Source organism: Mastigoproctus giganteus, chromosome 11 (genome assembly GCF_048544385.1).
Source record: "Mastigoproctus giganteus isolate SK-2022 chromosome 11, ASM4854438v1, whole genome shotgun sequence".
NCBI classification, from domain to species: domain Eukaryota; kingdom Metazoa; phylum Arthropoda; class Arachnida; order Uropygi; family Thelyphonidae; genus Mastigoproctus; species Mastigoproctus giganteus.
In genome coordinates this window covers 162,677,275-162,693,752 of record NC_143585.1, presented here as the reverse complement: position 1 = coordinate 162,693,752, position 16,478 = coordinate 162,677,275, and the positions used below count along the sequence as shown (strand labels likewise).

The following is a 16,478-nucleotide window of genomic DNA, read 5'->3' as shown; positions in this document are numbered from 1 at the left end:
GTAAGTTCCTCTAAAGTAAATGGTTCGGTATGTTCTTCAGTGGTGTACTTGTTATTTGCCTCCTGAATTGCCATATACTCTGGAGAATCTTCAGAAGAATTATCCATAGGAAACAAGTTTTCAAGAATTTGGTTAATAGAGTGTGTCCAGCCAGAGATTTCATGAGTCTCAGTGGTAACAGTGCCGAGGACATCAGAGATAAATGTTCTCTCCCGAACTATCTTGTTCATGAGGTCCATGGGTTTTTGCTTTTGGATTCTTTTACAAAGACGGTCCATTGAATTTGTCTATAGATTGGTAACATAAGCCAATATAACACCAGTAGAACTGACAGAATCCATATTAGCAATCATTGATCAGATGAAAGTTTTAAGATAGAGTTGGATGGCTGTTAATGGATTTCTTCATCACTTTGGAAAGAGTAGAGGTAAGTGCAGTGTGATGATAATTTAACGGGAGGGATTCTTTATCCTTCTTAGGAACTGGCTGAATATAAGCAAATTTCCAAACAGAAGGAAAAACGCCAGTGGAATAGGATAGTATGAAAAGGTAATACAGAACAAGAGCAAGCTCAGGTGCACATTTTGAGAACTAGTGGAGAAATGCCATTAGGACCTGCAGCTTTCTTGTTTCAGGATTGTTCAAAATTGTTCTGACATCAAGACAAAACTAGGCAAACATTTGGAGCGAATGGATGGGTGAAATAGGAAGATTTTTTTTTTTTTTGGCTGATGCTGTATAAGCTTGCTTTCTTGCATCACATGCCTCTGCTAATCCTTTTGACGGAAGACCACAGGAGGCATTGAGTGCTGTGACTGAGAATGGTAGGAGGTGGTTTACCAAGATCTTCAGTACAAGAGTTAGAAGAAAAGTACAACGATAGTAAGTCTGCTATATATTATCAGATTTTAACAGAAGTAAAGGAGAGAGTATTGATGGTAAAAAGTTGAGGGCAATAGCTTTGGTAAGATACCAGAATGCTCGACTACCATTTGGACAAGATGCAAGTTTTCTGCTCTTATCTGTTCAAAATCTAGTTTGGATTGATTAATTACAGTTTTTGTGAGCTTTCGTGTAGGCTGAAAATAAACCTAAAGATTTTGATGCAGGCCAATTACGATATGCAACATTCATATCTTGAAGAGCCTTAGCACATTTATTGGAAAACCAAGGTTTAGATAATGAACAGTATTTTAGGTGTAGTCTAGAATACCGTATTTCATCCCTATAAGAATAATTTCACTGACGCTATCTGAGCAACCATCAACATAAGATTTAAAATAGTAATAAATAACAATAATATTAATAGTTATTGCAATTTATGGTAGAGGGATTACATTTTTGGAGCTATACAAATTTGTACTTACGAATTAGTAACTCATAAGTATAGCTCCAAAAATTTGAGTGCTATACTTATGAGTTACTTATCAGTAGCTCATAAGTATGGCAAATACATTTTTGCAGGAAAAAACAGTACAGTTTAGTCCAATGGCTTTGTGTGTGAAGAACAGTCATTACTAAATAAAATAAACAATTACAGAAGTAACACTATGCTTTGGAAAGAACTGCAAACAGTTCTTGAGCAATAAATTAATTAAATAAAGAAATCAGTGGAAGTCTTTGATAGTACATTTCAACAAAAAATAAGTGCATGTATAGCATATATTAAATTGTTAAATATTTTAATTACAATACATAAGAGATGAAAGTATTTTTCTTACCCATTTTATTGCAGATGGTGATGCTTTATGAAGTTGCTGAGAAGTTGTAAGATGAGATGCATGTTCATAAATTGAATGTCTGGATATTGAAAATTTTTGTTCATAAGATTGAAAGTCCCTAAATTAGATAGTTTGTAAACCAGGAGCTCTCATTATTTTTCAGTTTTGAGCATGGATAATGTGATTGTGGGCTTGTGTAATGTGACTTCTTATAACTTAATGTCATATTGATATAATAAATTAAGAAAGAATTTATTTGATTCATATTGAGATAGTTTAGTTGGAATTTTTTTTTCACATTAATAGATGTTTCTGTAATATTACAATATTTACCCTTGTTTGTTTGAATATGAATTTTTTCTCTTTTAACAACAGGTCAGAAGAGGTAATAGGTGCCACCGTTTTTGGAGTTCGTGGGGAAGGACATAGGGTATATACCTCTGTTGAAGGAGTGACTGAAATTCAAGCTGGTGTGAAGAACACTTTGCAGCTCTTTGGGGAAAACTTTTCTCCTCGTACCACACTTGCATTTACAACTATAGCAAGAAAAAAGGGAAGTAGTTGTGATGATCTCCCAACAACAGTTATACATCATTTACAGGATTTTGAATTTCTATCTTCTAATACTATAAAAATTTCTTTAACTTTTCCCAAAACTCCAAATGGTGAATATTATATATGTGTGAAACATAATGGGAAAGGCACACAGTGGGTTCATCAGGGAGATGAACCTTGGAATCGCATTCTTGCTGAAGGTGCTTTATTACCTCTCTGGCTACAGATTTGTATCATTCTTGTGTTACTTGTGTTGTCAGGACTTTTCAGTGGGCTGAATTTAGGTCTTATGTCTCTGGACAAGACAGAATTAAGAGTTATTGAAAACTGTGGCAATGAAACAGAAAAAAAATATGCTAGGACAATATCACCTTTGCGTAAAAGAGGAAATTATTTACTTTGCTCTCTTTTACTTGGAAATGTTTTAGTAAACAGTACATTAACAATTCTAATGGATGATTTGACATCAGGAGTGATAGCTATAGTAGTATCTACAATGGGCATTGTGATCTTTGGAGAAATAATACCTCAGGCAATATGCTCTCGTCATGGCTTGGCAATAGGTGCAAGAACTGTTTGGATTACAAAATTTTTTATGCTTCTTACATTTCCACTCTCCTATCCAATCAGTAAGATTTTGGATTTCCTATTAGGGGAGGAGATAGGGAATGTTTATGACAGAGAAAGACTGATGGAATTTATTCGCCTTACTAAAGATTATAACAAATTGGAAAATGAAGAGGTTAATATTATTTCTGGAGCCCTTGAATTGAAAAAGAAAACGGTTACTGATGTTATGACAAAAATAGATGATGTATTCATGGTTCCATTTGATGCTGTGTTGAATTTTGAAACAATGTCAGAAATCATGAAGCAAGGGTATACTCGAATCCCTGTTCACGATGGCGATCGTAACAACATAGTTGCTCTGTTACATACCAAAGATTTGGCATTTGTTGATCCAGATGACAATTCCCCACTACGGACATTATGTGAGTTCTATAATCACCCCATTACATATGTCTTTGAAGATGAAACTCTTGATGTAATGCTAAATGAATTCAAGAAAGGTGAGTACCGAATTAATTTAATAGTGTTATTTTATTTTATTTATATGTAGTAATAATAAATAATACATTATTAAAATGTATAGTCTATAAGTCTGTTATATAACTGTTATATAAAATAAGGGTTATAAATTTACCCTTATATATTTATAAACCCTTATAAACCATGTAGAAACTCTTTGATAATAATGAATGAACAGTGTAGAGCTTTTTGCAATAACTGCAGGGAAAATGCAATTTTGAAGAATCTGGGAAAGTCTTGCAGTTTAGTTCCTACATATGAAACCACAGGACATTTGAAGTTAAGTATTATTTAATAATTTATTAACTGAAAATTCTTAGATTGCTTTCAAAATAAATGAGATGTCGAATAGAATTTCATATTAAACTGTTTCACTGTTGCTGCTTGTGTGCAACTATGAAGTACAACTCTGGAGTTTTTGTTTTTCTTACTCTTAAACAAATCCAATAAAATCAACCATGTTTTCTTACGTTTAGACAAGAAGTATCACTCAACTTGCATATTGGATTAAGCCACATTTTTCATTAATCCATCTTTGGCTTTCTTATACTCTTTAGGAGGTAGCTCTTGTTGTCTTATTGTCGGTAACTCAATTATCAGGGAAACAGGAAATATATTGTGTAAAAATGGTAGGTAGAATAGAACCAGAGTGTCTACTAGGAGACAAAAGGAGGTGATGTTGTAGCATATCATCTTTTAAGGGCACAAAAAGCTTCTATTTGAACAGTGGTGTTCAACCTATGCCCCACTGGCTGGATCCGGCCACAAATAAATTTTACACAGCCTGTGCAGAAAGTGAACTAAAACAGCATTTTAGAGAGTTTTACCACAGCGTGTAGTGGCATACAAGCATCGAGCTCAGCTCGACTGTATCAAATATGTATGCTAAATACTTATGTGCGTATCAATCCTTTCATATTGTGAAATTCTACAATTTTGATATAATTTGTTCACTGTACTGAATTATTATTACTTTGTACTGAATTAAAAAATCATCCTTAAAAATTTTCTGAAAGAGGAAAGTCTATTTAGAGTGTCATGTTTTAATCAAAGGTGGACTGAAGACCATTTCTTCTTTGAGCATGATGAAAAGTCAGTTTGTTTGGTGCGTAAGGTGACTGCATCAGTTTTTAAAGAATATAATTTAAAATGACACTATAATTCCAAGCATAAATCTTATGATCAATATAAAGGAGTGTTGCAAAAAGAAAAGTGTTCAAGGTTACAAAAATAACAATACAAAATGTCAGGTGTATCATTATATTTATTTATTCAGCTTAATATTGAAAAGCATTTAAATTATAATATATCTAAATTACCACTCTTATACCACGTGGAGTTTTAATGTATTTTATTTAGGTGTTACCTAAACTAATATACAATGAGTAACATTTCAGGTATCTTGCCAATACCCATCATTATCAGACCCATCAGACCTTGCTGTTGGGAGGAAAAAATAACTTATATTTTACATTGAGCAGATCTAAATAACAATCAACTAAGATGTATTTACAAATGATCAATTCTAATTTACAAAAAATAGATGAAAAGTTCTAGTTTATAATGACAAATTAGCAATTGGCATATCTAAGTTATGATTCTATGTTACAGTTATGTTACAATGAGCTATTTTTAGTTGCAATTGCAGTTAACCTATTTTAATTAAATAAATAAACTTCTTGCCTGCTGACCTATACCTCCTGCTGGATGCTCAGATCTAAATGGGCAAGGGGCTCAGTCAGCAATACATTTTTATTGTATTTAGATCTGCTCAATGTAAAATATAAGTTATTTTTGTCTCCCAAAGGAGGAGAAATTGAAGTTAAACATAAGGAAGGCACCTGGGGTGGATGGGATCTATCCAGTTATATTAAAGGAGACAGCAAAGGAAGTAAGCAAACCCTTAGCCATAATTATGAGAGCTTCCTTGGACTCAGGGGAGGTCCCCATGGACTGGAGGTGTACGGATTTATTACCAATTCACAAAGTGGGTTCAAGAGGTGACACAACTAACTATAGACCTATTAGTTTGATTTGTGTTTTCCGGGGAAAATAATGAAATCACTGGTTAAAGAAGCATTGCAGGATCATTTAGTCAAGACTGCAGTAATAGTTAAGACACATCATGGGCTTGTTAAAGCCCATGATGTGTCTGACCAATAACATTGGATACTATGATGTGGTCACAAAGGAACTGAATGCCAAAAATAATTTTGATATCATATACTTGGATTTCAGGAAAGCTTTTGATACTGTTGCACATGGAAGACTGCTGTACAAATTGGAGAGATATGGCATTAAGGGTAAGTTGCTACAATGGATAAAGGGATTGTTGAGTGGGAGATGACAGAGAGTGGTAATCAATGGACACTGCTCTTCGTGGACAAGTGTTATTAGTGGAGTTCCCCAGGGTTTGGTGTTGGGATCAATGATATTTAATGTCCAAGTTTGCAAATGATACAAAGATTGGCAGGGTTTTTAATGACAGTATGCTACTCCAAGTGGATCTAGATAATTTGGGTAAATGGGCTGAGAAGTGGCAACTGAAGTTTTGGCAAATGCAAAGTACTGCATATCGGTAGCAATAACTGAAATGAAACGTACTAACTGTGTGGTGCTTCACTCAGGGAAGTGGAAAGTGAAAAAGACCTGGGGGTAATTGTGCAGTCAAATATGAAGTTTGCTGAGCATTGCAGACGGGCCGCCAGGGCAGGTCATGGAGTTTTGTCAATGATATATAGGAAATTTGCTAGCAGCGACAGGTAGGTGATTATACAGAATATCAATTGAACCAACATAAAAAAAAAGGTTATTGACTGTTATAACTGCGGAGAGTGCAAGAAGTTACTTGCGATGTTTATTGTTAAAGAGTGGGGGGGGAAATGGATACTTGAATATTGAAAATTATCCCAAGTTAGTGAATTTGTGATTTACCTTCTCTTTTAATTTCCATATTTTATTTGTTTGTTTCTTTTTTACTTTTATAGCTATACTAGATCCACTATATAATCTGTATTCCTTTATTTTATTTGTTATTTTTTATTACTTATTAATATTCATATGTTTATTTTTATTTCTATATGTAAGGCATTTTACTGTTTTTGGAAATTAAAAAAACCAAAAAAAAAAAAACAGTTTATATAGCATTAGTAGTAGAGACATATGAGCAAGAAAGCAGTCTTATACAGCATCAGCCAAAAAAAAAAAGAGAAAAAAAAAAAGAAACCTTCGCATTTCACCTATCCATTCACTCCAAACGTTTGTCCACTTCTTCCTTGAATTTATTTAAGCTATCAACTTCCACAACGACAGATGGAAGTTTGTTCCAGCAATCAGCTACCCATTGGCTAAAAGCAAACTTCCACACATCTATCCTACAACTGTCTTTCCTCAATTTGAATTTATACCCTCTCAGGCGATTATTCTGAGAAAGAGGAAGTATTGAGCCTGCTCAATCCATTCTCCATTCAAGGCATTATACACTTCAGTCAAATCACTGCAGGCACTTAGTCTCCAATGCTACAATCTGCAGAACTTGAGCCTTTCTTCGTAAGAGCACCCCTTTTTCCCCTCACCAGCTTTGTTGCCCTTCTCTGTACTCATTCTAGTAATTCTACATCTTTCCTAAAATGAGGCTTCCAGACCTATACTTAGTACTCAAGGTGTGGCCTGACCATTGCCTTATACATGGGATTAATCACCTCCTTATCCCTGCTAGCAAAACTCCTCTATATCATTGACAAGACCCCATGACCTACTCTGGCAACCTGTCTGCACTGCTCAGAAAACTTAATATCCGACTGCACAATTACCCTCCTGTCTCTTTCATTCTCCACTACCATGAGCGTAACAGTTGGTACATTTCTCTGAGGTTCCTGCTACCCATATGCAGTACTTTCCATTTGTCAATGTTAAACTTCAGTTACCACTTCTCAGCATCATTACTTTTATTAACAACCCTGCCAACTTTTGTATCATCTGCAAACTTTGACATTAAGCTTGATATACCTTCATCAATATCATTGATAAATATACAAAACAACAATGGGCCCAACACCACACCCTTGGGGGATAGTACTACTAGTAACATTAGTCTGTCCACAAAGAGCAGTGTCCACTAGGGGTCACAATACTGGTCAAAATCTTAATACCGGTATTTCAGTGTTTTTAATTTATGAAACTAGGATACCGGTATCCCAAAAAAAACATTTTTTGCACTAAATTTTGATGACAGTTAGGTGTAATAAAGTAAGGAAAAACAAGTAATTGCTTGAATTCATGTTTTAAATCAAAGTTATTACAATAATAAATATTCTAGCAAAAATTATTAAACATAGTTATTCTAAAAACAAAAAAATAAGCATTCACACTCACTACCTGTCCGAATAAAGTGAGCCCTTAAGAAACTCAGTAGGTTTAAACTGGATATAAATTTGGTACACATTTAATTAGCAGCAGAAAACGGCCTTTTGGATTCTGTGCTGGTTGGTGCTTTGTACTGATATAGTCATAGACGAGTTGCAGTGTAACCCCCCCCCCCCTTATTCCCTCATCTTCAAAAAATATTATTTCCTTTTTATCAAAAATAAAAAAAATTTTTCTTTTTGAGTTTTTATGACACTATATCCGTATTAATGAGAGAAAGGAACTGACAGTTAAGCTTGGTGAGGAAACCAAATCTAAGTTGTGGGGGGTTATTTATTTATTAATTTTTATTTCTCTATATCTTGGTATCGCTGTCAGTTGCCATTGATTTTCATACAGCAGCTCCCCTCAAGCACTAAGTTCCACAAGCTAGCTACCTGACTGCATTAAAAAATGAGAATTTCCAGGAGCTGAGGGATATTCCCCCCACACACAAGAGTATATATATATATATATATTATACATAAATCGTATATATATTATATGTGAGCTGTCAGTTTCTCAAGAGCAACGACACAAATATAAAACAAATGTCACTTATCATACAAAACTACTTACAATGCATAGCTGGTGTTCATTTACATCTAATCTATTCATTTTTCTCATTTAATCTGTTAATACCTGCTACCATTTCCATAAAATTTCTCTCAATTAACAATCTCAACTCTCTCTACAGCTTAAAATTCATTCAATCTAATTCAATCTCATTTAATCTAAGCTAATTCAATCTCATTCAGTCTAAACTAATTCAATCTTAATCACCAATATCAATTCTCTTCACAACAGCGATCCAGCAAGTTGCTAACTTAATGCTAACATTAACTCTCTCTCTCTCTCTCTCTCTCTCTCTCTCTCTCTCTCTCTCTTAATTTAGCTATATCAATTTTCTTTACAACTTCAACCAATAAACCAACTCAGTACTGAACAATTCCTTATTTCTCGTGTTTCTTCAACTCCAACCTTACTCTAAAATAATCTCCCACTTTATTTAAGTATCATTTCCAAAACAACACAGTTCAGAGGACTTACCTTCCTTCTCTTTCATGTTGGGATTCCTTTGTGCGGGTTCCTTCCATGGAACGCGGTGATGTCTCTCTCTCTCTCTCTCTCTCTCTCTCTCTCTCTCTCTCTCTTCTTAGTTGAACTCTGCATCCCTGCTACATAGCTCTTCCAGTACTGTCTTGTTTTGGGATTTCGAGAACAGTTCTCCATTAATACTGAAGGAAATTACCAGGGCACTATCTGACTGGCTTGTTATTCAACTTCCGGATTAACTTCTAGCACAGGAACATGCTCCTTCACTATATAGCTGGACACTCCCCGAACTGAACGCAGAACTACCCCTGGTAGTCTGCAACCCCTCTGAAAAATAACCACAAACCCCTCTTTTGGTGCGAGCACCTTATTTATTTCCTTCTCATTTATTTATTTATTGAATTGATTGCAAGTTACAATCGCCGCTTGTGCAACTTTTTTATACACAAGCTTATGTGCAAACCCCCGAGGGGTTTGCACGCACTTACGTATCTCCCCTATCTAATTTAAACCTGACCCAATTACGGTGTTATTCTTTAAACTCACTCTTTTTCCTTTGGTGGGAAAAACAATATTTTTCCCACACAACAAAACGCTTTCACCTTTTACCTCAAGATCACCTGTTCGCAATACCTTTGAACTGCTCAATACCAACACCCTTTCCCAAAATACACTGTGTCGCATCATCAAGTAGCAGTGTAATAGAGGGATTAAACTATTGTTCAGATGCTTTTAATTTTAACCCAGCCGCACCTGGCATACCATTGTTCACCATATTCCTTAATTTCCCTGCCAGACCTACTGCCACTAATGGAAATATTTCCATAATGATGTTTTCATTATTCCCTTAAATGCTTTACTTCCACACACACACTATACTTACTACGAGAAATATATTTGTAAGATTTTGTCTTACAGTTTCATGACATTTTCAGGTTTCCGTTGCATTTGTACTGTGTATAACAATCCCTCATTTGCAAATTCAGCAGTATTAATGATTTATTGTTGTTGATTTTATAACCTTTATGTGAATAAATCATGGATAATTATTTTTTAAATTTTTACCGAAAAACCGGTATTTTGGTATCAATACTGGGATTTGAATACCAGAAAAAAATCACTGGGATCCCGGAATCTTGGTATCGTAATCCATAGTGTCCACTCTCTGACTTCTCTCACTCAACCATCCTTTTATCCATTGTAGCAATTTGCCCTTAATGCCATACTGCTCCAATTTTTACAATAGTCTTCCATGTGCAACAGTATCAAAACCTTTCCCAAAATTCAAGGTATATGATAACAAAATTCATTTTTGCATAGTTCCTTTGTCACCACGTCGTGCTATCCAATCAAATTGGTCAGACAAGGCTTCCCCTTAACAAACCCATGCTATGTCTGAATTATTACTGCAGTCTTGTTTAGATGTATGGGTTTGGCACACCCAGGGTACTAAGCTGGATATCATCATATTCTTCTCTTTCTTGGTGATTCCCTTATGCTTCTGACTCTTGTTCTCTCTCAGGGTAATTCAGAAAATTTTTTTTTTTGGCTGGTGTAGCATAAGCCTCAGGCGTCCTTGTACCATATGGCTAATAATAATAATCTCCAATCCTGACTTCTCTCACTCAACCATCCTTTTATCCATTGTAGCAATTTGCCCTTAATGCCATACTGCTCCAATTTTTACAATAGTCTTCCATGTGCAACAGTATCAAAACCTTTCCCAAAATTCAAGGTATTATATGATAACAAAATTCATTTTTGCATAGTTCCTTTGTCACCACGTCGTGCTATCCAATCAAATTGGTCAGACAAGGCTTCCCCTTAACAAACCCATGCTATGTCTGAATTATTACTGCAGTCTTGTTTAGATGTATGGGTTTGGCACACCCAGGGTACTAAGCTGGATATCATCATATTCTTCTCTTTCTTGGTGATTCCCTTATGCTTCTGACTCTTGTTCTCTCTCAGGGTAATTCAGAAAATTTTTTTTTTTGGCTGGTGTAGCATAAGCCTCAGGCGTCCTTGTACCATATGGCTAATAATAATAATCTCCAATCCGTGGGGATTTCCCCTGAGTCCAAGGATGCTCTCATAATTATGGCTAAGGATTTGCTTACTTCCTTTGTGGCCTCCTTTAATATAACTGGATAGATCCCATCTGCCCCAGGTGCCTTTCTTATGTTTAACTTCAACAATTTTTCCTCCACTTTGCTCTCAGTTATTACAAACTCATTTAACTTTTTGTTAGAATTTGATAAACATCTGGCCTTTTCCTCCTTGAATAACTCATCATGTAGATGCAGAATACTTATTTATTTTGGCAGCTATTTGAGAATGATCATCTACCGTCAAACCTTTGATATCAAATGGATAAATCTCATTCATCCCCTTCCTTTTAGAGTTTATATAAGTAAAGAAGTCTTTGCTGTTTTTATTTCCATCCTTTGCCAAAGATTTCTCATAATCTGCCTTTGCTTGCCTTGACCTCTTTTGTGACTTGATTACATACTAGCTTATATCTACCACAGGTTTCTGTGTCGCCTGATAATTAATATGCATCCCATGCATTTTTCTTCTCTGCCACTAGTCTCATCAGTTCATCTTACATCCATTTGCACCTAAACTTTGAACAGTATTTCTTAGTTGGAACAAAAAGCCTAGTAGCTTCCAATATTACTTCCTCGAATGCTTCCCATTTAGAATTTGCTGTTAGTAACATCATCAGTTGGTTCCACTGTATAGAAGGAAGTTAAATCTAGGAAGTTAAAATCTCTCATTATAAGACACTCTGATTTACTGCCCCACTCTATTTCTCTGTATACTTGTTCATTGTACTCATAATTAACCCCAGGGGGGCTCACATCCTGTGAGTATGAGCTTGGCATACCCAGGGTCCTGAGCTGGATAGCATCATTCTTCTCTTTCTTGGTGATTCCTTTCTACTTCTCTCTCTCTCTCTCTCTCTCTCTCTCTGTCAGGGTAATTCAAGTTTTCTTTTGGCTAGTGCAGCATAAGCCTCAGGCTGCCTTACGCCATATGGCTAATAATAATAATAATAATAATAATCAGAGTTATTAGGCCTATAACAACTTCAATGACTGATGAGTACAATGAGTTCACGGTACTCATCAGAGTGCCCCAGGGGTTATTCTGGGGTAACACTGATTTCTAAGGTGCTAGAGCGAACGTTACTGAGCAAAAGTTAATTGTTGGTTACAATTTTCTATTTCTAGTTCCTTTTAACTGTGTTCCCAAGTTTGACTGCCCTACTTCCTCGTAGTCTGGGGTGGGCGAGCAGGGTGAATCCCTGCTCGGCCAAACGGGCGATTTTTGTTGTAGTTGGGATTTTGTTGGAATTCGTTTTTGTATTTCCGTGCCCTCAGGATTTCTTCCCTGGGACCACTTCCTGTTTAACTTGGGAAGTGGATGTTTTTAATCGATTTTAAAGTCCATTTGAAACTAAATCGAGGTCGACGGATCCCTGTTCTTGTTGTAAATATTGTAAATAGTTGTCTTTAGTCACTGTTGATTTAAGACTTTTAATTGTATATTGTGAGTTTTATTTTTACAAATTGAATGTCATCGTCAAGCAGTGAGCTTGATCCAATGGAAGATGAAGTGGTGAAGGCTGCCTCGCAATTGACAGACGAAGAAAGAAAGAAGCTGAATCAAGAACTTCTTAGTGAAATTGAAGATGATGCGGACCAGGTGTTTCTGGGGAAAACCTTGGCAAGAACGCCAGTTAAAAGCAGATCGTCGTCGCTCACTGGTGTTTCACAACAGACACAAGCTGTGGAACAGTCTCAGGTCTTTAATAAAAAGAAAAGATCACAAGGTGGTGATTCTGATGTCAGTACAGGTAAAAGGACACGTAGTCAGACAAGGAAGAAGGCAAAGAAGGATGAGAATGTTGTAATAAGTTCACAAAATAAAGATTTTGAAAATGTCCGAAAGCTAAGAGAAAGGTTGCATTCCTTTTTATGGGACCCAGTTAGTAAAGTGCCAACTGCCAGTATAAGAACAATTTTAGAGATATGGGATCAACTGGCAACCAAAGCGTATGATGTGTCGATGGAGAATATTTTATTAAAGGAAAGAGTACAGAATGCTGAAAAAGAAACTGGGATCACATATGCGAATGTGGTAAGCAAGGAGATAGAAAGCCAAGAAAAACCATCTAAAGTTATTATATTGAAGGCTACGACATCAAGGTTTAAAACCAGTGAAGAAGTTAAAGATGGTATATTAAAGGAAATACGTCCAATATTGAAAGACGTTAAAGTAAGAAATATACGTCCTATTAGAGATCGTGGTGTTGTTGTGGAGACCATGACTGACGACGATATTGCTAAAATTAAAGGCTGTTCAGGCCTTGGTTCATTGGGTTTAAAGTGTAGTGTGCCAAAGCCTATCATGCCAAAGATAGTGTTGTTTGACGTGGAACAAGGTGTCAAGAAAGAAGAGTTAGTGAAGGAAATATGGACTAAAAACTTGAAAGATTTGGGAATAAGTGAAAAGAAGTGTGAAGAAGGGATTGAAGTTTTATCTACTCATAAACCGAAAGATAGTAATACCGAAAACTGGATACTTCAGCTTTCAGTAGGCGTATGGAAAAGCATATGTAAAAAGAATAGATTGTTGATTGGTTGGTCTGCATGCAGATTTAAAGAAATTTTCCCAGTTACACAATGTTATAAATGTTTGATGTATGGCCATGTAGCAAAATATTGTAAGAAGGATAAGTGTTGTGGTTTCTGTGGAGGGGTTGGACCCACCTTCAAGGACTTACAAACAAGAATAAACAGCCAAATTGTTGCAATTATACGAGAAATCGATTGGAGGCGGGCCATGAAGCGGTGAGTAAGACATGTCCAGAGTATAATAAAGCTCTTGAAATATATAAGAGGAAAATCAATTATGGGTAAGAAAATAAAAATAATACAAATAAATGCCCAAAGAGCGAAAAGCGTGGCCTCTCAAATAAATTTTCTCATGGAGAGAGACAACATAGCTGTTCCCTGTTACAAGAACCTTATGCTGTTCAATGTCAGGTTAGATGTTACTCACAAAATTATAGAGTGCTGTCGGAAGATGAGTCACCAAATGCTGCGATTGTAGTTAGAGCACCAGGCATAGTAGTAACAAAAATTTTAATGCTATGTGACAGGAATGCTGTGTGTTGTGAACTACAGGGTGAATTCGGAAGAATTTACCTAGTGACTCTCTATTGTCAGCATTCTGGTAACATTGTGTCTGACATTGAATATTTAGAAAAAGTTAATAGGCATTTGGGAACCTATAGAGTAATAGTGGCGTTGGACTCAAACTCCAACTCCCCTTTATGGGGTGGAGAGAATTCAGATGATCGAGGAATGCTTTTGGAAGAATTTATAGCGACTTCAGGATTGGAGTTGCTTAATACTCAAGGACATGGTCCGACTTACTCTACGGTTCATGGCAGCTCCTATATTGATTTTACACTTGCAACAGGTGCAGTCAGGAATGATGTTCATGATTGGAGGGTTGTGGAAAATTATACCACAAGTGACCACAATGCGATCCTTTTTAATATAGAAAGCCAAAATTTTGTAAGGGTCTGGAATGACCTTGATCGGTTTTCGACGAAGACTGCTGCATGGCCAAGATTTAAATTGAAATATTTAGAGAAAGTTTCGAATGTGTGCTGGGAGGATTTGCCTGCAGATCAATATGTTAAAGTATTAACGGATATTATTGAAGAAACTTGTAGATATAGTATGAGAAAGAAATGTATACCAAGTAGGCCAGTTTTCTGGTGGAATTTAAGCTTGTCCAGATTAAGAAAAGAAGTTAATAATTTAAGGTGATTATGTCAAAAACATAGAAGGCGTGGTAACAGTGATATATTGGAAAATTATATTTTGGCACATCAAATTAAAAGGCGGGAGTATATAAATGAAATTAATAAATCGAGAAGTTTCCATTGGAAAAAATATGTAGAAGAACAGGGATCCAGAGACCCATGGGGAACAATTTATAAAATTTTAAAAGCAAAAGCTGTAAATATATGTACTACAGTTGGAGTTGAGGGCAGCCAAACCCTAAACTGGAAAGATACTATAGAAAAAATATTGAGTGATCTCTTCCCAAGATTAGATGTTAATGTAAATTCTTTTAATAAAATGAAGGAATATGAACAAAATTTGCAGGAAAGTGAAGAGCAAGATTTTACGAATCAAGAAGTGGAGTCCGCTGTGTTCCGGACTAAGGGTGGTAAGTCGCCGGGCTTGGATAGGGTAGAAGTAGCTGCGTTGAAGAAGGCTTTTATGCTAACTCCGCAAATATATGTGGACTTGTACAGCAGATGTTTAAAGGATGGTGTTTTCCCGGAAGTCTGGAAGGTTGCACACGTGAGGTTGTTAATAAAGAGTACAGATCGACTTTTAAATGAGACCAGTGCATATCGACCAATAGCTTTGCTCTCAGTTTTGGGGAAGGTTTATGAAAGACTGTGCGTTAATAGATTGACTAAGTTATATGAAGAGAAATCTATGTCCTCTGATAACCAATTTGGTTATAAACAAGGAAAGAGTACAGAGGATGCAGTCTTTAAACTGACCAAAATTGTGGAGCAGAGTGATGAAAGATATGTTCTGGGGATCTTTGTAGACTTCCATGCTGCATTCGACAGACTTTGGTGGGAGAGCATCCTATCTAGAATAAGAAGTATGGGTTGTACAAGGACCTTATATAAAGTAATGCAGAGCTACTTTAACAATAGATGCATCCTCGTTAAAACAAGATATGAACAAATAAAACGAGGTATGTATCGAGGTTGCCCTCAGGGCTCGGTGATGGGCCCCTTTGCTTGGAATATCGTGTTTGATACCTTTCTTGTGAATGAGCTGGAAGGTGTTCAGTATGTAGCGTATGCAGACGATCTAGCAATTTTGGTCCATGGTCGTACAAGATCACAGATAGAAGCTAGAGCACAAGTTGCTCTGTGCTCTCTGAGTGAGTGGAGCATGGAGAACAAACTTGAGATATCTCTTGGAAAGACTGTTCAAATGCTTTTGAAAGGACAGCTGAGCATGAACTGACCTCCCACTTTGCGGCTTAATGGAGGATCAGTTCGATATACTAAGGTGACAAAGTATCTGGGCCTCCAGTTGGGGGAACATTTGTTCTATACTGAACACGTTAAATACTTTAAAAATAAAATAAGGCTCTTGTATGCCAAGCTCCGAAGAGTAGTACGAGCTGACTGGGGCATTAAAGGTAGATCTTTGAATCTACTATACAAGTATTTATTTGTCCCAATTGTAACATATGCAGCTGGAGCTTGGGTACATAGAGTAGAAACTGTGATGGTCCAGAAATATCTAGTCCAAGCACAAAGGTTTGCATTATTGGGCATCACCAGAGCGTGTCGGACTGTTTCTTCTGAGGCCTTGCAGGTGGTTGCAGGGAGGATGCCAGCTTACTATGAAGTTCTATTAAAAGGATTACTGTATCTCACTAAGAACAATATAAGAGTAGTCATAATGAATATAAGAACATGTTTGGAAAATGACTATGTGTAGTCAAGAAATGATGTGAGAACAGAAAGAACAAGAATTCTAAGAGATATCAATAACCAATGGCAAGAGTCTTGGCAAAACTCTGATAAAG

At 36.2% G+C, this 16,478-nt stretch overlaps 1 protein-coding gene across 1 annotated transcript in view; it reads left to right on the top strand.

Moving 5' to 3' along the window:
• uex (metal transporter uex) overlaps positions 1-16,478 on the top strand; it is a 234,450-nt gene that overhangs the window by 36,945 nt on the left and 181,027 nt on the right. The window contains exon 3 of the mRNA XM_090384604.1: positions 2,097-3,346. Within this exon, the coding sequence (XP_090240730.1) occupies positions 2,097-3,346 (1,250 nt within the window). The remainder of the gene's footprint in view (positions 1-2,096; positions 3,347-16,478) is intronic.